Below are 25,203 nucleotides of genomic sequence, written 5' to 3' on the forward strand. Positions count from 1 at the left end.
GCTTATTATATTCGTCCACGACCCTTTTAAAAATCTTTTATATAAAAGTGGGCGTGGTCCTTAACCGATTTCGTTAATTTTTCTTCAGAGCATTCCTTATAGTAAAGGCAACCTCTCGCCGAATTTTGTTACGATAGGTTTAACGATTTTTGATTAATAATATATGTAAAATTTATTTTATCACAAGTGGGCGGTGCCACTCTCATTTAAGAAATTTTTTTCAAATTTTTATATAAAGTCTCAAATCAGCCCACACGTCAAATTTCAACATTCTAGGTGTATTATTTACTAAATAATCAGGTTTTTTGTGTTTTCCAAAATGTTATATATATATAAAAAGTGGGCGTGGTTATTATCCGATTTCGCTAATTTTCAATACCAATCTACTTTGGGTCCAGATAAGCTCGTGTACCAAATTTGGTGAAGATATCTCAATATTTACTCAAGTTATCGTGTTAACGGACAGACGGACAGACGGACGGACGGACGGACATGGCTCAATAAAATTTTGTTTCGATACTGATGATTTTGATATACGGAAGTATATATCTATCTCGATTCCTTTATACCTGTACAACCAACCGTTATCCAATCAAAATTATAATACCCTGTGTACAAGTACAGATGGGTATAAAAAAATGTGTGTACACAAATTTCTCTATGATAAAAAGTATGACATTTTAGAATCGAATACACGTAAGCTCGGAAGAGGCTCGTCTAAACGGCAAGTATCTTTTTAACTCAGAGGAGTTAACAAACAAGTGACAACAGACAAATGCCTTCATATGCGGGGTTATTATTTTTTTGCCACTCATTTTACACTTCTTTTAATAGCCATCTGCTTTAACTTGGTTAATAAAAATGTGTTAATAAGGAGTTTTTGCAATATTTTCAATCATCTCATAGCGAATGCATATGTCAAAGTCAATAAATATTGATAAATATTACTTAATCAACTAACAGTTAAATATTAGCAAACCAAAAAATAGATGTGTTGTTGTTTACCGCTTTGCTGTGTGTAGAGTTGACCGTATTTCAAAATGCCTATGTCGCTGTTCATACACGGGTACAAATTGCCAGCGATTCGTGTGCGAGAGCGCGAGGAGGACGGGAGACGGCTACGAGCAACTTAGTCTCCAAAATTCTAAAGAAAACCCCGCATAATGTTCATGTTTTAGTTGTGATTGATTGTACGAGAAAGTCAATTGACACTGACTCGGCTTCCACTCCGTCGGACGAGGTGGAAAACGATTTAAACTCCCTTAGTGCTAACAATTTGCGTCAGTTAGCCCAACGAAGAAGCGACTGGGGGATTCAAGGGGTTGTGTAGCGCAACATTCTCAAGGGGTTGCAGCGCAATATATAGCTTCTCCAACCCAATTGTCAACCTCACCTACCCGCGACCTGTTCATTAACAGACGAGGCTCTGGCGACCCCAAGCTGCTCATGAAATTAGGGGGCGGGGAGGGAGGGTTGGCCTGAAGGTTTAATGTGGTCATATAAATCGTTCCCGAGAGGGTGGGCTAGTACCTTAATGGTGTTTTGTTACCGGAGCGTACCGGATTATATCCGGCAAAGGACCATCAACATCGATAACGGGGAGTGTTCGGGGAGTGTCTTTATCGTTAATACAACAACAAGCGACTGACGCGCATTTTTGAATGGCCATAGCCGTCTAACGGTTAAGCGCTAACTAAGTAAGTAAGTTATTGTGGCTGGAAACTGAACTGCCCTCGATATTATATACCTTTTATTGGGACAAACTTTGCGTTTCTTTGTCCATTTTGAATGTCTGTTGTTGTTCTTATTGTAGCAGTTTTGAATGTCTATAATATACACTAGTTAATAACATAACATATGCAACAGGTGCTCCTCACATTTCATTGCATAATTTTTTTTGTTATTTATGAATAGTTTTATTTGGTATTCTCATCCTTCAAAAACAATTTAACCTTCTTTCAAGCTACCGTTATTGGTCTGCTTTTATCATTCGAATAAAAGAGTTGCTGTTATTTGCTGTAGTTTGTGTTTGGCCATTGTCATTAGTTGACATTTCTTCAAGTCCATTAAGTACTCAACATTCCGCTTGTCAGATATAAGAGACATCAGCTAATTTATCTTAGTGTCGCCTCATTGAGTGTTGCAGCAATTTGAATTTTTAATGAAGTGACTTAGTTTAGATTTTATTTGCATGAGTTAAATGCTTAAAATAAATTATTGTAAAGATTAATAGACAAACATGTCGCAGCTTCAACCTTGGTGGAACTTCTCCCTTAATTTGTGCGGATTGCTGAAACACTATGTTCTTCCCCACCAGGTCTACAGGTGGAATATGCTGAATGGCAAGGACTCCATAGTATAAGATAGGCTTTACAATCGCTGGCCGACCCATTCGAAAAAATTTTATTTATGTTGCTATTTGATTGAAATTTAGTACAGGGGTGCCTCTTCGACCCTTTCTTTGCAGTAGGTGGTCCAGAAGCCAACCTATTCCAAAAAATAGTATTTAGGCTAATTTATTGTATATAAGTCAAGATCGATTAACTAATTGTAAAAATTGTAGCTGCGTTAGTTTCGCAGGTGCTTTGTAACTGAGCTATAGGTTCCTATGTGATCCCACTTCTGAGATATACACAAAAATGTCGACCAGGAGACCCAGAATGTGTTTTCACAGTAGGGTATCAAGTAAGCTGTTGTAATGAGGACTGTAAGAAGGGGCAGTAGTTATGAAGAAGCGCGAGATGGAAATTGAGAGGTATACGAAAAGCTATAGGCAGAAAAAAGAAAAAGAGAAAAAGGGAATATAGGCAGGAGTGGGAAGAAAGGTGAAGAAAGAGAAGGGGAGAGGAAGAAAAACAGGTTAGGGAGAGGATAGTAAGTGGCAGGTACAAATTGATATTAAAATGTAGTACGAGATGAAGATAGGAAAGAAACGAACAAGAGAAGGGAGGGGATGAAGAAAAATAGTTGGAGAATATGAGAAAATGAATGCAATTTTAAAAATTTTATTAGTTCAAATAGTTTCTAATGGTTCATAAAAATCGGTCGATCAGATGATATTCTATATATGAGGACATTGAGAGGTAGAGGGAGTGAGAGAGGGTGTGGCAGTGGGAGTAGGTTGGAAGTGGGAGTAGCAAAGGGAATGGTAGTGCTAGTGTGAGTACGATTGTGGGAACAGGAATGGGAATGGAAGTGGAAGTGGGTGGGAGATAAATGGAATTAGGTTTTGAGGATTGAGAAGATTAAGAAAAAGCATGGAAGTTAAAGTAAAAGAGAGTTGGATAGAGAGTGAATAGGTACAGCGAGGCTTACTCTTTAAACGTAGGCAAACCAATTTTCGGACAGAACAAAGTCTGCCGGGTACTGTAGTACTAATAGAAACTGGCAGTTCTTAACTTCTTCTACGGTCCAAAATGTTGAATCACGTTTTCATAGTTGGTGAGCCTTAATGAATCCACTTTGCAAGAAATGGTGTCGAACAGTAGGTGAAGTATTCCCGGCAATAGAGTGTGGGCTGAAGCTAGACATCCTGACCTTCCTTTAAAAAGAACAAACTCTGTTTTGGCTGAAAGGGTCAGTCCCAATAAGAGGAGTCGATTCGTCACTTACTTTCAAATTCACAGACTGCGGACTAATTGACTCAGACGATAGTCTGTCAGTAAGCAGTTCTGTTGGAAATAGGCGAACGTTATTCCACCCAACACCTTTGAGGGCATCAATACCGAGCTACTCTTCTAATTTTTAGTGTGCTACTTTTTTCATTTTTGCTTCAAATAAGGGAACCGACAGGCTTTATGCTGACTCATTTGACAACATCTGCTAAAGCAAATGAATTTTGCTGAGAAATGAGCGACCGACCTGTTATACATATTAGAAAACATTCTGAGTATCGTTTGCAGTGGCAGAAGTATCGGAAGTATATATTTGGAAAGCATTGGAACACTTTTTTGGGCGGGGCCAAAATTGTTCAGATGATTAAGCGCGTTATTAAATATTTAAGCGATGCTGCTAATACAAAAGCATTTTTTTGATATAATAAGCCAAAAAAAATCTTAAGCAAAAAAAAAAAACAATTGATGTTAGCTTCAAGTGGGGGTGTGTTTCTTCTTAGAGATACAACAGTGATATGCCAGTTAACCAGTTTCGGTGACAAACGTGTGAAGGCAATTAAGTCATGGAGTTTTGTGTATTTTGTATGAGTGTTTACATTACACAGACTTGTTTGTTTATAAATGAATTAATCTATTTAAAGCGGATGCAATGCTGCTCCAGATATGATTAATGAATAGTGAAGTTGCTTAACTTCTATTAAAGCCATGGATAGGTTAACTATTTTCGTCATGCTCAATTACTTGCCAAATTATTTCATTTAGTTAAAGTAAACGAGTAAACGTAAAAAATAAGAAAATTTTTTTATTAAAAACTAGCAGTAGGCTTACAATTCGTGATTCCTTTACGAAAACGAATTAATTTTGGAAATATTTTAAGACGCCACCACAGAACTTTGGAATAAAAAGTCGCACAATTTGAATGCTCCTGCATTCAGTTGTGCTCTCAGTGATCAGGTGTGCGAATCGAGTTGTGAAATAATTGGGAGTCTGTTGCGATTGCAGCCTTTCAACGTCTAGCTTTCCTAGTGTTTTTTGTTCCTTGGCTTTAGCGGCGCAGAGACTGGCGCGTAATTTGGCTTCGACAAGATATTGATCCGAGTCAATGTTAGGTCCTCGGATCGTGCGCACCTCTAAAACACTGAAGGCATGCTGTCCGTCTATCACAGCGTGGTCGATCGGATTGCGTATATTGCGATCGCTGGACAGCCATGTAGCTTGATGTATATTTCGTGCGGGATATGACCATGTTTCGAGCACCGGTGAAGTCGATCAGCTTCGGTCCATTAGGAGAGGCCTCATTGTGTAGGCTCAATTTTCTTACTGTGGAGCCAAAACATCTTTCTTGCCCACCCTGTCGTTAAAACCACCAAGCATGGCTTATACCACCGTCTTTATCCTCTGTCGATGCATGGGTGCAGATGAATGTTATATTAAACGATATGTTCGTCCACAGGCGTGAATGTCATTACTTGAGGACAAAGTCTCCCACAAATCCGACGCTTTTTTGCATGTCCACTCCAGTAAATATTACAATTTTCAATTTCGTTCCTTACTTGCTTCGTCCATCGCATTTCTTGGCTGACGGTGATGTCGGCATTTGCTTTCACGAAGACACCAACCAGCCGAGAATATGCGGCAATCTCATTAAGGGAACCGAAAGTGTTGTCTTCTTATCCGAGGCCTTAATTGTTTTTTCATTCGAGTGAGGTTTTATGTGACGGGTACCAAGCTCATCGCACAATTCGCTCAGCGGCGATGAAAGTATTACTTGCACGTTTATATAGCGAGTCGCTTGATCCAAGACAGACACTCGCTTGCATCCGCATCTTGTGGTGGACAGACTATGCTGATGACATCCCCAGCCAGCCCTTGAACCGATTATGTCAGAGTGCCATAACCAGGCTGTCTCCTTCTCACATTATCTGACTACTAAACGCATGTTCAGTGGCTGCTCAGAGGATACTTGGCCGCAAGCGACCGGAAGTAGTGAGCTGCTTGAACCCCATGTAAAAGGACATTCCCTGGGTAATGGCTGTCGGAATCTTTCTCCACTTGCATTAATTAAAAAAAACTAGAGCTTACGATTTCTCGAACAAGTTCGATAAGAGATTCCTCGCGAGATTCTCGAATCTCGAATTACTCGTAAGGCTCGTGAGATTCTCGAATCTCGAATTACTCGTAAGGCTCGCGAGCTTCTCGACATTCAACTTAATCGATTCATTGGCTGTTTTATATAGAGCTTACGATTTCTTCTGGAGCACAAGCCAAAATGTCCGGAAAACCACAAGTAAAAAACCCCGAAATGTATAAAATATTGCCAATGCAGCGACTGAATTAAAAGTCGAGAAGATCGCGAGTATTACGAGTAATTCGAGATTCGAGAATCTCACGAAAAATAAAAATCGTTGAAATCGTTGAAAAATAAAATATTGCGTACAAAATTATATGTATTAATTATATATAATTATTATATTATTAATTATATATATTACTTATTATACTCAGTTGAGCAGAGCTCACAGAGTATATTAAGTTTGATTGGATAACGGTTGGTTGTACATATATAAAGGAATCGAGATAGATATCGACTTCCATATATCAAAATAATCAGGATCGAAAAAAAATTTGATTGAGCCATGTCCGTCCGTCCGTTAACACAATAACTTGAAAAAATTTTGAGGAATCTTGATGACATTTGGTATGTAGATTCCTGAGCACTCATCTCAGATCGCTATTTAAAATGAACGATATCGGACTATAACCACGCCCACTTTTTCGATATCGAAAATTTCGAAAAACCGAAAAAGTGCGATAATTCATTACAAAAGACAGATAAAGCGACGAAACTTGGTAGATGAGTTGAACTTATGACGCAGAATAGAAAATTAGTAAAATTTTTGACAATGGGCGTGGCACCGCCCACTTTTAAAAGAAGGTAATTTAGAAGTTTTGCAAGCTGTAATTTGGCAGTCGTTGAAGATATCATGATGAACTTTGGCAGGAACGTTACTGCTATTACTATATGTACGCTTAATAAAAATTAGCAAAATCGGAGAAGGACCACGCCTACTTTTAAAAAAAAATTTTTTTAAAGTAAAATTTTAACAAAAAATTTAATATCTTTACAGTATATAAGTAAATTATGTCAACATTCAACTCCAGTAATGATATGGTGCAACAAAATACAAAAATAAAAGAAAATTCCAATATGGGCGTGGCTCCGCCCTTTTTCATTTAATTTGTCTAGGATACTTTTAACGCCATAATTCGAACAAAAATTAACCAATCCTTTTGAAATTAGGTAGGGACATAGATTTTATGGCGTTAACTGTTTTCTGTGAAAATGGGCGAAATCGGTTGATGCCACCCCAGTTTTTATACACAGTCGTCCGTCTGTCCTTCCGCATGGCCGTTAACACGATAAATTGAGCAAAAATCGGCATATCTTTAATGAACTTAGTTCACGTGCTTACTTGAACTCACTTTATCTTGGTATGAAAAATGAACGAAATCCGGCTATTACCACGCCCACTTTTTCGATATCGAAAATTACGAAAAATTAAAAAAATGCCATAATTCTATACCAAATACGAAAAAAGGGATGAAACATGGTAAGGTAATTTGATTGTTTTATTGACGCGAAATATAACTTTAGAAAAAACTTTATAAAATGGTTGTGACACCTACCATAAAAAGTTCTGCAGGGTGAAATAAAAAACCCTTAAAATCTTGGCAGGTACTACATATATAAATAAATTAGCGGTATCCAACAGATGATGTTCTGGGTCACCCTGGTCAACATTTTGGTCGATATCTGGAAAATGCCTTCACATATACAACTACCACCACTCCCTTTTAAAACTCTCATTAATACCTTTAATTTGATACCCATATCGTACAAACTTATTCTAGAGTCACCCCTGGTCCACCTTTATGGCGATATCTCGAAAAGGCGTCCACCTATAGAACTAAGTCCCACGCCCTTTTAAAATACTCATTAACACCTTTCATTTGATACCCATATCGTACAAACATATTCTAAAGTCACCCCTGGTCCACCTTTATGGCGATATCTCGAAAAGGCGAACACCTATAGAACGAAGGCCCACTCCCTTTTAAAAATACTCATTAACACCTTTAATTTGATACCCATATCGTACAAACTTATTCTAGAGTCACCCCTGGTCCACCTTTATGGCGATATCTCGAAAAGGCGTCCACCTATAGAACTAAGTCCAACGCCCTTTTAAAATACTCATTAACACCTTTCATTTGATACCCATATCGTACAAACATATTCTAAAGTCACCCCTGGTCCACCTTTATGGCGATATCTCGAAAAGGCGAACACCTATAGAACGAAGGCCCACTCCCTTTTAAAAATACTCATTAACACCTTTCATTTGATACCCATATTGTACAAACAAATTCTCGGGTCACCCCTGGTCCACCTTTATGGCGATATCTCGAAACGGCGTCCACCTATGGAACTAAGGATTACTCCCTTTTAAAATACCCATTAACACCTTTCATTTGATACCCATATTGTACAAACAAATTCTCGGGTCACCCCTGGTCCACCTTTATGGCGATATCTCGAAACGGCGTCCACCTATGGAACTAAGGATTACTCCCTTTTAAAATACCCATTAACACCTTTCATTTGATACCCATATCGTACAAACGCATTCTAGAGTCACCCCTGGTCCACCTTTATGGCGATATCTCGAAAAGGCGACCACATATACAACAACCACCACTCCCTTTTAAAACCCTCATTAATACCTTTAATTTGATACCCATATCGTATAAACACATTCTAGAGTCACCCCTGGTCCACCTTTATGGCGATATTTCGAAACGGCATCCACCTATAGAACTAAGGCCCACTCCATTTTAAAATACTCATTAACACCATTCGCTTGATGCCCATATTGAACAAACAAATTCTAGGGTCACCCCTGGTCCACCTTTATGGCGATATCTCGAAACGGCGTCCACCTATGGAACTAAGGATTACTCCCTTTTAAAATACTCATTAACACCTTTCATTTGATACCCATATCGTACAAACGCATTCTAGAGTCACCCCTGGTCCACCTTTATGGCGATATCTCGAAAAGGCGACCACCTATACAACAACCACCACTCCCTTTTAAAACCCTCATTAATACCTATAATTTGATACCCATATCGTACAAACACATTCTAGAGTCACCCCTGGTCCACCTTTGTGGCGATATCTCGAAACGGCGTCCACCTATGGAACTAAGGATTACTCCCTTTTAAAATACTCATTAACACATTTCATTTGATACCCATATCGTACAAATGCATTCTAGAGTCAACCCTGATCCACCTTTATGGCTATATCCCTAAATGGCGTCCACGTATAGAACTATGGCCCACTCCCTCATAAAATACTCTTTAATGCCTTTCATTTGATACACATGTCATACAAACATATTCCAGGGTTTCCCTCGGTTCATTTTCCTACATGGTTATTTTCCCTTATGTTGTCACCATAGCTCTCAACTGAGTATGTAAAGTTCGGTTACACCCGAACTTAACCTTCTTTACTTGTTATATTATTAATTATTATATTATTATATGAGTTAAATGTCATTGTAAAAAAAAAACAAGTGTATAAAAACTGTCCATACAGCGATTCAGTAAGAATGTCGAGAAGCTCTCGAGATTTACGAGGACTTCGAGATACGAGAATCTCGCGAGAAATCGGAAATTCCCCTTCTGAGCATAAATTCAATTCGTTTACACTAAATAATGTGATGGAACCATTATTATGTTATTAAAAAAAATTCTGAGATTTTTTAATCCCGAATTTTCCCCTGCGGCGATTTTTTTTTTTTTAATTTTCAAAATTAATGCTATTAGATATTTTAAAATCGTATCCAATCTCTGATTATAAACAAACAGAGGATCTTTGTTTGAGTAGTTGGAGAGACCTAGTTTTCAAACTGCAACCTGTATCACTGCGATCTTATTATAACAAGATGGCTCCAGTTTGCGAAGATGAAGAATACGAGTATCCAATCTACACTACTGATCGCTGGTATTTTATAACCAGCTAGATGTCTCCCTATTTGTGCAGCTGGGGAGACCTGCCCCCAAATTTCAACAATCGCTAATTCTAAAATTCCATCGCCAAAAATTCTAAAACAGTATCAAGTGCGTAGAACAGTATGCAACTTGTAGAACCATATGGTCATAAGGTATAACCGCCTAAGTCCAATGTAAAAGTATGAGAGTACCTACTTCTCCTTCAAAACAAGAAACCAAGTATAAAGTGATGCGAAAATTCTCTCTAATTATTCTTCATCAAGCTTGTATTGGAGGGATTGCCGGGAGTGTACCATAGGAAAATGTCTTTTCAGGGGCCAGACAGACGCTCACTTGCAGTCGCACCTCATGGCAGCACACATTAGCTGTATTACAAATACCTCGAAAAGGCCTCGCAGTGGTCCTGCCAGATTGTCCTCTTCTCGGTTTAGCTTATGAGCAAACTATCGGCTGGGATTGTTCCCATTAATTTAATTTGGCAGGCCGCATAAAAATTATCCGTTCGTTTCAGCCTTGTACACAAATTATTTAGTTTAGTAACTACTTTGATGTCATTTTCTTTAAATAATTTCTCTAACTTACTTATATAATTCTTTTTGTTTGTTTCGTTGCAGGTTTCATAAGTTCTGATTTTCCATTCATAAACTCGTGACAGCTGAATAGCCAAAGGCAATAAACGATTAGACGCTCCATCTAGCAATGAAACGCGGTAACTGAGCGCGGCGATGTGGACTATTTAGAAAACAAAAATCTAACAAACAGAGCATGGGAAATGAATGAGCAGTAAATGTTACGGAGAAGTAAGAACAAATTACAACGAAAAAAGTACAAAAAAAAAAACAGTAATAGCCCGAGAATAACTTGTCAGCACATTGTGGTAATAAGCAAATAAACATAATTACGACCATAAACCCATACACCACAAGTGTAGCAAACGGTTGGTGGAAGGCATAAAACAAAATACCAAAATCAACTGTATTTAACTTAGCGGTTCATAAAAATCAGTTACAAATGTCGTTTAACATGTTACAGCTGCCGGTAATTTTATTGCTATGCTGTCATCGTGCTTGGGCAAAAGCTGAAAGAGCGGCTGTCAATGTAACTTATGCATTAAAACTGAACGCAACACCAACACCTGTGCCTTTGTTCGTCGTGCCGATAGTTTCATCATCGGAAGCAACACTTTTAACCACACATCGTTTATTTCCGCCGTCCACATTCTCAGCGACGGCATCAATGCGGCAGGAGCGCGCACATTTACGCTATGATGACGAAGTAGCGGATGTAGAACCCGCGCAACCATATTTACCCTACACAAATACCGTTAAAGCACCAATAACAGCGGGCGCTGCTAAAGCTCAAGCTGGACGGACGCAAGATAGCTTGCCAAAGAAACGATATAAAATAATGGCGGTTCATACAAATTGCACGCGCAATCTCTTCTCGATGCGCATTGATTTGAATCGCGAATTCCGCGGTATTGTTTACGCCAAGGATTTTCCATTGGAATGTAGCGCTCACGGCAAAGCAAAACAAAATGTTACACTGAGACTGCCTACATCTGGCTGTGGGGTGCGCGCAGAACCACGTGCAGATGGTGTAATGGAGCTTTCAGTGCGCGTAATGTTACAAATGGAGCAAAAGCTACGTCAGAGTTCGGATATATTGCGTACAGTGCGTTGTAAGTTGCCATCCACAGCGATGGGTATGATGATAGGCCCGATTGGTGAAGGCATAGCTGTAAAGAGAACAAAGGGTAAAACAGGACTAAAACGCAAAGTAGTGCAGAATTATAGGTAAGTTTATTTGGATGAAGGAGGGTAAAGTTTAGTTAGCGATGCTAATGCACAGCTGTGTTTTATTTTTGCTTGCCTTACCAGAAACGGGCGCATGCGCGCAATTAGTAAAAATAATGCCTCCTCATCAACAAATGGAAATGAAGATTTCACTGACGAGCAGCAAACGGATGCGCCTAATGTTGAAATACGCACATTAAAAGAGCAACAAAAAAAACTTGACAAAACGATGTTGGCAGAAGAAGGTAGTGGAGAAGGAGGCCAACAAAAATCGGAAATACTTGCGACCTCTATAACTGGCGAGTCAACTGTAACTACGTTGCCTGAAAATGTCAGCGCTGCTGATAATAACAGTAATACCCTTCACAACGCAGACGCTTCAACAAATGCGGTAAATAATGGCGCAACACCACGCGTGCGCATTTGGCTTGAATTGGGTGGCCTTGATGGTTCCGGTGCCGTTGAAGTTGGTCAAGCTACCACATTAACCGTACGCGCCATAGTACCAGGCACAATGGGTGTGCGTGTAGTGGACTGTGCGGCGCTTGATGGTTTGGGTGAATCAAAGCAGCAGTTATTGGATGAACGCGGTTGCACCATAGATGAACAGGTAAGTCGGGCGTTAATTAATTAAATTTTATTTATTTCTTGCATGGGTACAAGGTTACACTAATCCATACATATTACTCAGTATGCACTCATGCGTTAAAATAAAGGATGCATAGTAATGTAAGTTTTCATGTTGGTCAAGGAAATTTAATCGTTTCCGTTAAAACACTTGGAAATATTATTGTTAAAGCAGTTATCAAAATAAATATAATTTCGTTTTTAAGCGAAACAAAAAGATGCCGTTAAGGTTGAAACGTTAATAATAACGTTAAACTTTAGCAATACCACAGAAAGCGCTAACTGTATGTGTTAGAAACTAATGTCGGCGTCACAATAAACATCTTCATATAGATGCGTCCAACGCAATTTTATGCGTGAGGAGTAGATTGCACGTATTTTTATGTAGAACGTTAGATCGAGCGACAAGAAGAATTCGGCAGTGGCTTTGACTATGGGTGATTTCGCACTCTGCAAGTAAAATTATTTTTCCCACTCTTTGGTACTTTTCCAACGTTTTTCACAATTAACAACTGCATTTTAACAAAAGAATAGAACGTTTATAGCAGCGCTTCCGAAATTTTGTATGCGGCGAAATAAGTTTTGCTAAGTCTGAAGTTCCTTTGTACTCACAAACGCGTGATTGCTGCGATCTTACTGTCATTAATTAGATTGTGTTGAACACATCATTATCGAAAAGTGCATTGTAACTCGGCCATAATTTTAAAAGAGTTGGCTAGTCAGATATCAACTATGATAGTTCCGAGTGCTATTTTAATGAACTTTCATTACTAAAAAGCTTTCAGACGAAAAAAATGTCAATCATTACTTTGCAAAACTTTTTGTACCAGTCCTTATATATTAGCAGTAGCAATTAACGAAATTAGATATACTAAATTACAAAAGCAATATAACTTTCATTATTAATTTCTACCCTTTGGGGTTTGACTTGTTTCTGAATCTTCGATTATCATATGAATAGAAAGAAGTATCGTTTAACCCTGCCCCAACACCGTTATGCCAGTTGTCATTTACCTTAGCAGCGTAAATTAGTGAATTATTTATTTAATGCTTCAGGCTGATTCATTTCGCACCTAATTTTTGTATGCTTGCTTTATATAATTTTTCAATGGAAATGATATTATTAAAAATTATTTTTGTTCGAACTGCGTTTTTATTACATACTAGGGCTCTCAAAACTATTCGAATAATTGGAGTTTTCGATTTTAGATATTTGTATATACGTTTATTAATACAATTTCATTATTCGAATAGTTGATATGTTTTGATTATTCAAACAACACTGTGAGTCATTAAAAAAATATTTCAAGTTTTCCGAATAAATCTTAAAGATCTAAGAATGACTGCATGCACTCCCGGAATCGTGAGTTAAGGGTAAAAAACGGTTCTTCGTACAATTGGACACTTACGAGCCTGTAACATTGTTGGTTATAAACCTATTTCCCGGTTTATGTGGTATATCTGTACGCACTAGGGATGACGATACCGGTCTTTTAAAGTTCCAAAAATCCCGGAATTATTGGTCTTTAATTTTTTAATTTGTAAACAATTGTCATCTCAGGAAACTTTCATTTTAACTCCGATGTCAAACAAATGTTGTTGTTGTAGCGATAAAATCACTCCGCGACTGTTTTGGGAAGTGTTAGCGATGCTGATCGTCCTTTGCCGGACATGGATGCGGTACGTTCCGTAAACAAGCACCAATAAGTACTAGCAACGAAAGGATCAGCCGAACTCATTAATCTAACTTAAAAACTCTCACTGGGTACTATACGGGACACTGTATCACCCAAGCAAGTCAAATCTATCCGATACTCAAATTGGTCGTTCTTCCCTATCTCTGCGAATGCGTCGCTCTGGCAGGCACAAACTCCCATCTAGGTGGTGTGACTCTTAAAAATTCTGAAGAGGTACTTAGATACATTAAAAGCACCCACATACAAAATTATGCTGAAAGGTCATGCACAATAGATCTGCATAAAGGTCGCTGTGCTTACAGGCCTGATAATAAAAATGTTAAAGATACAAGCGCGACCATCTCGGGAACGATTTAATATGACCACATTAAACCTTCTTGGCCAAACCGGCCCCCACCCCTAGTTCCATAAAGAATTTGGGGTAGCCAGAGCCTCACTTGCTTAAGGGACAGGATTTGTATCCAGTAGATTAGGTTGACAATTATGTTGGAGAAGCTAAAAATTGCGCTGGCAACCCGTTGAAAGTGTTGCGCTACACAACCTCTTGGATCATTTAGGTATTTTAGTCGCCTCTTACGACGGGTATACCTGTCTCGGGTATATTCTAAGCCCCTTGGGGGAATTTCAAACAGTCACAACACAGAAGTCTAAATGAAGCAAAAGTTTAAACGTTTTGGAATCATTGTTAAATCTCCATTATATCGATATTGCCCCTCTGGTCCTTTACTTAGTAAGAAAGGTTTATATTTGAGAAATCATAGGTGAATGTATTACAATTCAACCTTCCACGCTATTTACTATTCGCAGTTTACGATAGTATAGGGCGTTCCAGTCTTATTGTTGTTTTAACTCTGCCTAATTATGCTAAACGGTATAACAGTTTTGTAGTCTTTCCTACCCCCCTATGAAGAGGGACATAACAATCATTTTGTTGCTAGCGTTGTATTAGCATTGTCAATGTTGGGGATATGCGGTTACATTGATTCAAAAATTTCGTTGGATTTATACCCCACAATACTGACCTAACTCTTTACCATCACTCGCGCTTAGTCTTTAGGCAGATTATAAATATGATCAGGGAAACAAGCGCCATAAAAGCAGTTTGTTATTGTTTAGTTTCTTGTTGTTTTTCTGTGCTATTTTGTTTCTTTCTTGATTTGCTGGGTAGCAGTGATTCGCATAGTTGAGTAGATTAAGAGGTCACAATAATTAGCCAAGAGTGAAATATTTGCCATTAGCATATTTGGAACGTTTCCCTCCACAAAACCACATACATATCCTCCAGACAAACAACAAAGTTTTAACCATCATTGTGCCACACAATAAGGCATCGTTCCCCCTTGCCTTGATTAAACTCATACGTATGCATATACATATGTACATACATACGCGTACTGAAGAAATGGGCCATAAAAGGTTCTATTGTCATGGCACAGTAACTTGGTAACTGGTCGGTTTGCTAGCGTTTGCTTGATGAGCTTATGAGCGCGCGCTCATTTACATTTGCATTGCCGCTTTATCGTCGCACAGTGGGCGAATTAGTAAATCTTCCACTTTTTCCTCGTTGAGCTTACCAGTGCGGATGTTTTTTGGCAAATCCAACAAACCTGGCCAGCCGTTTCTTCTGCTTCATAGCTGATGCTAGTGGGATAACAAATACTTAAAAAAGTAACACTAACCTTGCTATGGACCTGATGTTCAGAATGCACCAAAATCAACCGATTGTTGCCAACAACTCCTTCTTCTCTTGCCAAGGTACTGCCGACATTAACTTGAATATCTTCTAGGGGCCTGCATTCTATGGCCGTGATTGTGAACAGCAATTTTGAAGCACGTCTCTTCTCGGTTTTGATGCCCGATCGCGAAACACAGCCTACGACAAACACTCAATTAGTTGAAAGAATCATGTGGCCACACGAATAGCCTTCCCCCTTTTCAAAGTAATATAGAAGCAAGCAGTAAGATCCCTACTGTTTTCGCTGGCCCTGAATTAAAATAAAAATAAAAAATTATTAAGCACTTCCTTTCTATAAATGGACAAAAGTCAGCGAAAAATTTCTCCTTGTATAAAGACATATTCTTGCTAAACTTTGATTTTTAAATTTCGACATAGAAATTACAAAAATATTTATGAGAAGTAAAAATATAAAAGTGGAGCCCATATTACTTGGATTGAAAAGTTGGTAGGAAAGGAGATATTATTTGTCAATCCCTTGCGCTCCACCTTTATATTTTTACTTCTCATAAATATTTTTGCAATTTCTAAAGTTTAGCAAGAATATGTCTTTATATAAGGAGAAATTTTTCGCTGATTTTTCTCCATTTATATAAAGGAAGTGCCTAAAATTTTTTTATTTTTTTATTTCCTTTTCTTACATTTTCTCGGTGTATTAACCTATCTGTTAGTTTTACGCTTGTAGCTCAATGAGAACTTACATAAAAAACAAATCCCAAAATTCCCTCCGTTCCGTTTGCTTTTTCTAAATATCTTAGTCCGTATTTATTTTTGTATTGTGTCATCGGCTGTCATCGAGTTCTGAATTAAGCTCTAAATTTTTAGCCTCTAGCTCATCGAGAAGTTACTTAAAACGCGGTTTCAAATTTCCAAATTGTTATCTAATTTTTTCAATCCGTGCGCCACCTAACGGATTTTTTTCTCCTTTTGTTCCTTTGTCACGGTGTCTTAACCTGTCTCTGCCGTTTCATGTTTGTAGCTGCATGAGAATTTACTTTAAAATCGATTGCAAGATTTGTATGAAAAGCGGACAAACATTCAACCGACCTAATATAAAGGAAGTAAAAGGACTTGGCGTGATATACATACTTCCGAGGTGACTTTTTTTTTGCTGTGCTGATTTGCGAGAGCTTAACTTCGCGAAGGGACGAAGACGCTCCCGCCAAGAAAGTATTTCACTCGACACTGCAGTCGGGAAACAGAGGAAGTGGACAACTTCACTAAGTTGGGAGAGGCAGGTGAAAGAAGATTTGACTGCTTTTGGTATTTTCAATTGACGTCAGTTATCGCGAAATAGAGATATCTAATTCACCCACTTAACCCACTGTGCGCCATGCGCTAAACACTTACAACAATGATGATTCAGCAGTTAATAACATTAAAAAACAATAAATAAACAATTTTAGACGCGCGTAGATGAACAGATTAAACTCTAGTGAATATACATACATTCATACAAACCTGCAAATGTACATACTACATATATAATGAAATAAAAGTGATTGTGGTTGGCGTATGTACGTTAAATGAGTTCTCATTCTCAGCGCGCGGCGTACACCTTTATTGTTTTGATTTTCGCTTTCATTTTGGTTAGGAGGTCAAACCTGTCAGCTGTCAGTAATATTTTTAATTTAGGGCTTTTCATCTTTATTTATATTCTTGTGGATGTTGTGTTTACTCATCTTGAACTTAAATTTTATTTGTTTCACACATGTGAAATTTTACTTTTCATATTCAACTGCGCAAGTGTCAACCCAGGATACAGATTTGTGATAGTTGTAAATAAAAGTTGACTGCATATAAGAAGATTATTTGACATCAGCAAAGTTAAAAGCGTGTCCGATTCTGATTGCGGCCCAACCGGGCTCTAATGTGCCCGCTTTCATTCACTGTTCTTTTTGAACAGCCCCTTAAGTCAGCCATAATATAAAGGTTACTCTGAGCGCTAAATAAAACCTTCACATAAGTTACTTACTCTAGCTCCTAATGAGGATGCTCGCGATAGCAGTAGATAACATCACAGAATACCTTTTCCAAATGCAGGCCAATGATAACACCGTAAGGACTAACGCTGTTTACATGTATTAATCGAGGAACACACAAATAACAACGTCAGCTTAGAAATCCAGTGAAGAATCAGTCTAGGCAACAAATGCTACTTTCGATTGGTTAGGCTATTAAAAAGTGGAGTCCTCTCTCGGAAAAAGGAATCATGCTCTACAAGTCACTTATCATACCAGTCATATAGCAGGACGCTGACAACATCAGATGAGGCGGCTTCAGGCGTGTTGGACAGAATAGTTTTTCGAAAGATCTACGGATTTAACGATGACCTGTACGAGATTTTTCCAGACGTTATTCTTATCAGAACCCGCCCATGAAAGCAGAGGAAAATGGAGACCTCACTTCGGCGAAGGTTAGGTTAGGTTGAACTGGCCGGTCCATGAGGACCTCACATAGACTGAATAAGTCCGTAGTGTTACCAGAAGTTTGTTTTAACGACCAAACAGAAAAACCCTATCAAAAACGAGGACCTATGTATGTTATAAAATAACTCCGTCCTCTTGGCAAATACTAGAAGCTTCCCAGGATTTAAGCCACTTGCTGCTTCTAGATCTGACAGCTGTATCACTCCTAATAGCTGGAGTCTTAGCCTGACAAGCGCAGGGCAAGAGCACAGAACGTGCTCGATCGTTTCCTCCTCCAGCCCGCACTTCCTACATCTGCTATCACTGACCAAGCCTAATTTAAAGGCATGTGACGCCAGAAGGCAGTGTCCAGTCAGAATACTCGTCATGAGTATACAGTCCTCTCTTTTTAATGATAGAAGCAACTTTGTTAGTCTAAGGTTGTAAGACCTGCACATAATCTTCGACACTTAACAGCCCCGCGCTTGAACCCATGCCTTTCCTGCTTGGTCGATCATGTGCACCTCTCGCCTTCGCTTAATTTCGCCCAGCCTAATTGGGACGTCTACGGAGCAAGCTTCAAGCTGTGGTATGCGAGATTATTGCCTTAATTCCTGCTTGACTGTCAATATAAAAGTTAACACGATTGCAGCTTGGGCTATTTTTTCCAGGGATTCTACTGCTTTGGTTACGGCTACGATTTCCGCTTGGAACACGCTACAGTAATCCGGCAGCCTGTAGGATCTGTTTATTTTCGGATCAGCACAGTATACCGCAGACCCTACTCCTTATACTACTTTGGAACCATCTGTGCACACATGTATCGCCTCGTCCGCTATTTGAGCACCCTTGCGCCAACCGTCCACCTTCATTTTGGCCTTAAGATCGCCCGATCACTTCGGGGAAAGGACGGATTTAAATTCCCTAGTATTGCCAGTTGGCGCCAGTAAAAGCAACGAAGAAGATACTGGCGATACTGGGTAGATGGCCAAAACAGTTCAAATGTCAGCTTTCCAACATGAATGGGATATGCAGGGTGGTAGAACTGTAACAGCGGAGTAAGGGACCCTGCGCCTAACCTACTAGTTGTGCACTACCTCAGAACTACTATAATCCCCTAGCCAAATAAGTAGTTGGTGTTTTTAACCTGAAGATGCCCTACGAGATCTAGAAGGTTCAACGTGATCAAATCACATCGTTGCCGGGATGGTCGGGCTAATGGCAACAACATTTGCTATTATAAGTAATTTCTGAAATTGCTTGCTTTGGGAAGTGTTGGGTACTACCCAACAAACACTGAAGTTTGATGATATTAGAGGAAGATTGGACAACTGCCCCCCTTCTCGAATCTTTAATGTTAGAGGGCATACTGGTGAAACATATCGTTCTTAAAAAAATTGGGATCTAATTATCAAGTCGATAAAAATTATAGTTATCCAATCTAAATATAATGTACTTTCCTATATATGTATGTCTTTAATGCGATCCTAATGTGAATTGAATTTTCGATATTTCTCGAACCATATTCGACTCGATTACTTGTGTAGTTTTCTAACCATTTTCTCGAGTCGAGATTACATCTCTAACGTGTCTCATAATACATCCAACCTGTCTCATAATAATTCTCAAATGTTAGAGACTGTGTTTGCTGAATAGTTGCCGGAACGAACCGGATCTATATGCGGCAAAGGTCTATCAGCTTACTTACTTAATTGGCGCTTAACCGTTTAATCGGCTATAGCCGTCGAACAGGGCGCGCCAGTCGCTTCTTCGCTCTGCCAACTGGCGCAAATTGGTCACACCAAGGGCGTTTAAATCGTTTTCCACCTGGTCCTTCCAGCGGAGTTGGAGCCGCCCTCTTTCTCTGCTTCCATAGGCGGGTTCTAATTAAAACACTTTCTTAACCGTTTGGGAGTAAGCAGAACTTATGGCGCGGGTGTTCAGGCCAATGATATCAATGTCATCAGCATATGCCAGTAATTGCACGCTTTTATAGGTCTATCAACACAATATCGTTAAAAGAGCAAAAACAACAGTGTCAGTATCTGAATAGTGTATGAGCGCGCTGCCACCCAATCTAACCAAACCTAGGTATCAGTCTCATGTTAACAATATCAGTTTGCTATAGTTTTTCGAAAGATCTACGGGTTTTATGATGACGGCTACGAGCTTCTTTCCAAGGCTAATACATTTTTTTCAAAGCTGAAGATCACAAATACAGCAGATTAGTTCACAGGCAGTTATACTATCAAAAGAGAAGCCAACCAGTGTAGAGAAGATCACAGAAATAAGTTAATACTGCCAGCTGATATTATTGGTAATTAAAACAATCAATGCGAAGAATCTTCCGTCACGCTTTGTTGGATTCGAGTGACGGAAGACTTGATGTTTAAGCGACCAAGCGTATGATGTAATTTCTAGGTAATAGAATAGGAATTTACGTCAACGAACTATCGAATATCATACCGTCAAGCAGTCACAACAATGCACTGTAAATGCTCATAAAAGTGTGAACGAATGTTAACGAACCCATTGCTGGGATATACAGTATTTACGAAGCCAGTGAGTGAGTTTACGGTAAATACCAGTACACATGTGTCAAGTTCAATGCTTTTTCCGCAATACATAACTAAAGACTCGTTAAAACAAAACTATAAACATTTTTAAGAAAAAATAGCAAAGCGTATATTATAATTTTCCGTTTGTATTTGTAAGATTTATCAAGCGTAATTGATGTGTGAAAAATTTCAAGCTTCACAATAATAAAACAAAAGAGCGCCACCAGATAGATGCAAGTAAATTCAAACGGATTGAGTTACGTTGACGGAAATGGAAGTTACAAGATGACGGGGGAAAAAACTACCATTTCACGCAAAGATGAAACTCCATCCGCACTATGACAAAAGATATATAAGATATGACTTTCAAGATATAATGAAACAATAGAACAATTGAATGGACGGAAGTTCGTATGGAGTTCAGTGAATTATTTATTTTTTAAACGGTTTTATTTAGGTTGACTTGACAAGCTGGTTGGGCGGCACTAATTTTGTAATTGAAATTTAAGTAACTTCCCGATAAGCTACAAGTTGAAACTTGGAATATATTTCAGAACCCGATGACAATGCAATAATAAGAAAAAACTCCGATAGATGGCGGATGGATCCAAATATTTCAAAAAATCGTATTTTTGGTATTTGGAACACATAATACATACAAGAATAGAAAGCGACCTAAGAAAAAAATCGTCGCTAGGTCGCGCAAGGGTCGAGATATTCACAAAAATCGTATTTGTTGTACGATTTGGCTTATACTTGGAACAAATATTACATACAGTCCGGTAGAAGTGACATAAAAATATTTTGTAGTTCGAGGAAGGAGAAGAATACGTGGCGCAGAGTCGAGTAAAGTCTTTGGAAGGATTATTTATTGAGGACTTAAATTGTAACAAATTGTCAGGAAAAAGTCCTTGTAATAATGAGTCACTAAATGAACTAAATAGAATGAGAAATAATAGGCACAAAGACTAAAAACTTGAAAAAAAAAATTAAAAACAAATTTTTAAGTTAAACGGTTTTATTGAAAACAAACACTCCGCATCAATCTATGGCGTTGATCAGACAATTAAAGCGCTGGACGCATCAAATTTCTATTGATAGTCATAAGTGAGACCAACTAAACCTTAATAAGGTTTTTAAAGATTTCACTCGCCCAACGCTTTTATTAAGTTGTCTGATCAACGCCATAGATTGATGAGGAGTGTGATGAATAGTACCTTGGACCTACCCAATTATTTTCTAGCTTTTAGTACTATTATTTCTTCATGCAAGTATTGTTTTTAATAAAACCGTTTAACTTAAAATTTTTTTCTTTAATTATTTTATTTATTATAAGTATTATTATTAGGTTGGACTGGGTCTATGAGTATATACTGTTGCCAGAAGTTTGCTCAACGACCAAACTGGAAAACCCTATCAAAACCAGAACCTATTTATAAAATAGCTCAATTCTCTTGGCAAAAAAAGCTTTCTAGGATTTATGCTACTTGCTGCTTCTAGATGTGGTAGCTGTGTCACTACTAATAGCTGTAGTCTTAGCCTGGTGAGCGCAGGGCACGACTAGTGATAGAACTTTTAGAAAAAGCATCGATACCGGTACTCATATAAAATACTCGGATCAAAGTATCGATGCTAGTACCCACACTCGATAAAAGGTATCGAGTGAACTCGATCCAAGTGAGTACTTCGGAGCGTTTACCAAAAGCGAAGAATCTTTTTTCAAATCCCACTCCCACAAGAAGAGGCCTTGAAAAGATTTACAAGATATAATCGAAACAGCTTTCACCTTGCCCGTCCTAATGTTGAGTTGTTTAAATTTTTTCCCAAACAATTAGTAAAACTAAAAAAAATTTTTTCTAACAAAAAATAAACGGGGTCGCCACACGACAGTGGTTTTGCAAGCACGGAAAATCGTTCCAATATACATCACTCCGAGTGTATTTCTCCCATGAAAAGCAACCCAGTAAAAATGCATCTGTCCTGTAGATGCCGTTCGGAATAGGCATAAAATATGTAGGTCTCGTCCCCTCAATTTGTAAGGAAAACAAAAAATAGAACGACGTAAATTAAATCAAGTAAATTATTTTTTATGACATTAAACGTTTGTGTGTGGAGAGATTACCTAAATAAAGGGGTATCAGGACGAGTTTCCTTTTTTTTTTAAACTTTTTTACTTTGCTCTACCATATCTTTACTGGTAGTATTTTATTAAGATTAAAACTGTTAGCCTTTTTTTAGTTTAGATCCTTATTTGCTTTTGATCGAATCTATATACATAATTTCAAGGACCACATTTCCGCCAAATTGCAGCTTACAATACTTTTGACCATTTTCGTCGACGATGCTGTAAAACCTAATAACTCCATCCACCAAAATTTCGCAGTATAATGAAAAATATCTATTGAATGACAAGTTAAAATGTATTGAAATTTTCATAATTTTGTTGGAATTAGTGATTCTAGACAATAAACACGTAATTTTTTGTTACCCCCACATGTAGAAATCGTCTCCCATTCCAAGTTTATCATAAAGTCGGTTTAAGCTAAGTGCAGAGCGATCAAATCGCTTCGTCGACGATCTCAGTTTATGCTCAAGTTATGCTGTTAATGGACTGAAGTTTTTTGATCATTAAAATATAGACCAAAGGCACTTGGTCAAGTATGTGGGAAAAGTATCGAGGTAAAGTATCGATACTTTATTTCAGTACTTGGAAAAAAGCAGCGAGTACGGAATGCTCGAGTATTTTTTGGAAAAGTATCGATACTACTCAATTAGTACTCGTATCTTTCTATCACTAGGCATAACCACATAACGTGCTTGATCGCTTTTTCCTCCAAACCGCACCTCCTGCATCTGCTATCACAGACCAGGCATAATTTAAATGCCTGTGATGCCAGTGTTCAGTGAAAATACCCATCACGAGCCTACAGTCCCCTCTTTTCAAAGATAAGAGTAACTTTTCTTAATCTAAGGTTGTAAGACCTACACATGATCTTCGAAAGTTCGACACTTTGCAGCCTTTTGCTCGGTTCCACGCTTTTTTCTGCTTCGTCGTTCATGTGCAACTCTCGTCTTCTTTTAATCTCGGCCTAAGATCTCTTCGGAGGTTATCGCGCCTTAAATTTTTTTTAGATGATTGAATGGTCGACGGGGAAGAGAGGGATGAAAACGAAATGAGTGGTAAAAGCCCAACTATGATATGTGAGTATGTATGCATAACAGACGTTAGACAAGTATGTATGAAAGCTGCTATATGAGTTCATTAAACTTATTAACACATTTTGTATGGTGTTGATGTTGATGATACGCTTCATATAATGCAACTAGTAGTGAAATAAATTAAAAAACGAATAACAACTAAAAGTGATGAAAATAGCGCTGCAAAGCGTTAAAATGTGGAAGAAAAACAAAAAACAAAAAAAAAAACGCCTATAATAAATTAACTACCGTTTTTTGGTTTAATCTACAACTTGGTAACCATTTCATAATTGGCAAGAAACAATACAACTGTAGTCGAGCCAAATTAATGATCCTTATAAGACATTATGAACTAACGGTCTAAATTAAATTGTTACTTATGTATGTATGTACATAAATTAATAACTGTAGTGATCTTCCATAGTTTTTGGTAATACATTTTATTTATTTTTTATTTTTAGGTTATGCCTCCATTGAATAAACACTTCAAACCCGTCGACGAAGGTTGGTCCAAACAACAACCAGACGATTTGATGGAAAAAACATTTACGGCCACTTTTCCAGCCTTTAAATTTCCCGATCGTGAACGTTTGCATGTGAGCTGTGGCGTTCAACTTTGTAAAGGCAAATGCCCGAATGTAAGTACAGAATTATAAATATCCCAAAAGAAATTGTATAGATTTACATGAACACAAATACGGCACGTAATGAAGCAAGTATACTCTTGAGTAAGCTGAATGACCAGAAATGGAAGTTTTGATAGGCTATTCCGTGGCTGACCTCAATGACTTTCGTTCACATGACATGCGCGTCAGTCTTTTACACCCCAGCCTAATAAAAACGCACTGCGTCAGTTTTCTTTCAAAACTGTCTCATGCACACAAAACTTGTATGAGGGTAAAGCTTTCATATAGGCTTGCTCTTATATAGGCTTGACTTGGCTTGGCTTGACTTGGCATTGTACTTAATTTTTCCAAAATTGAAAAAAAAAAATCAAGTAAATGAATTTGTCATTGTGCATAAGACAAGTGTGATAACTTCTGCAGAGACGTCAAAATTACAAATAGAACCGATCACCTGATTTTTAATTAACTATCGGGGTCTCATTCTGTATCTCTTTATCACTCGCTGAAGATAGCCGGCCGTATGCGATGCCATATTGAACATCCTGTCTACCGAAGAAGATTTAACGATGAGCTGTACGAGCTCTACGCAGACATCAACATAGTCCAGCGAATTAAAACGCAGCGGCTGCGCTGGCTAGGCCATGTTATGCGAATGAAAGGTGACGCTCCTGCCAAGAAAGTGTTTCTATCGGAACCCGCCTATGGAAGCAGAGGTAGAGGGCGGCCCCCACTCCGCTAGAAGGACCAGGTGGGGAACGATTTAAACTCCCTTGGTGTGTGATTGGCGCCGGTTGGCAGAGAAAAGAAGCGACTGGCGCGCCTTGTTGGACGGCCATAACCGTTTAAACGGTTAAGCGCCAAAT

At 38.4% G+C, this 25,203-nt stretch overlaps 1 protein-coding gene across 1 annotated transcript in view; it reads left to right on the forward strand.

The window, feature by feature from the left end:
- The first annotated feature begins 10,708 nt into the window (after positions 1–10,708).
- Positions 10,709–25,203, forward strand: part of cyr (cypher) — a 28,548-nt gene continuing 14,053 nt past the window's right edge. Inside the window, exons 1-3 of the mRNA XM_067780904.1 lie at positions 10,709–11,491; positions 11,576–12,101; positions 24,176–24,352. Coding sequence (XP_067637005.1) covers positions 10,719–11,491; positions 11,576–12,101; positions 24,176–24,352 — 1,476 coding nt within the window. The 5' untranslated portion in view covers positions 10,709–10,718. The remainder of the gene's footprint in view (positions 11,492–11,575; positions 12,102–24,175; positions 24,353–25,203) is intronic.

The sequence above is a fragment of the Eurosta solidaginis genome, chromosome 4 (genome assembly GCF_040869045.1).
Source record: "Eurosta solidaginis isolate ZX-2024a chromosome 4, ASM4086904v1, whole genome shotgun sequence".
Lineage (NCBI taxonomy): Eukaryota > Metazoa > Arthropoda > Insecta > Diptera > Tephritidae > Eurosta > Eurosta solidaginis.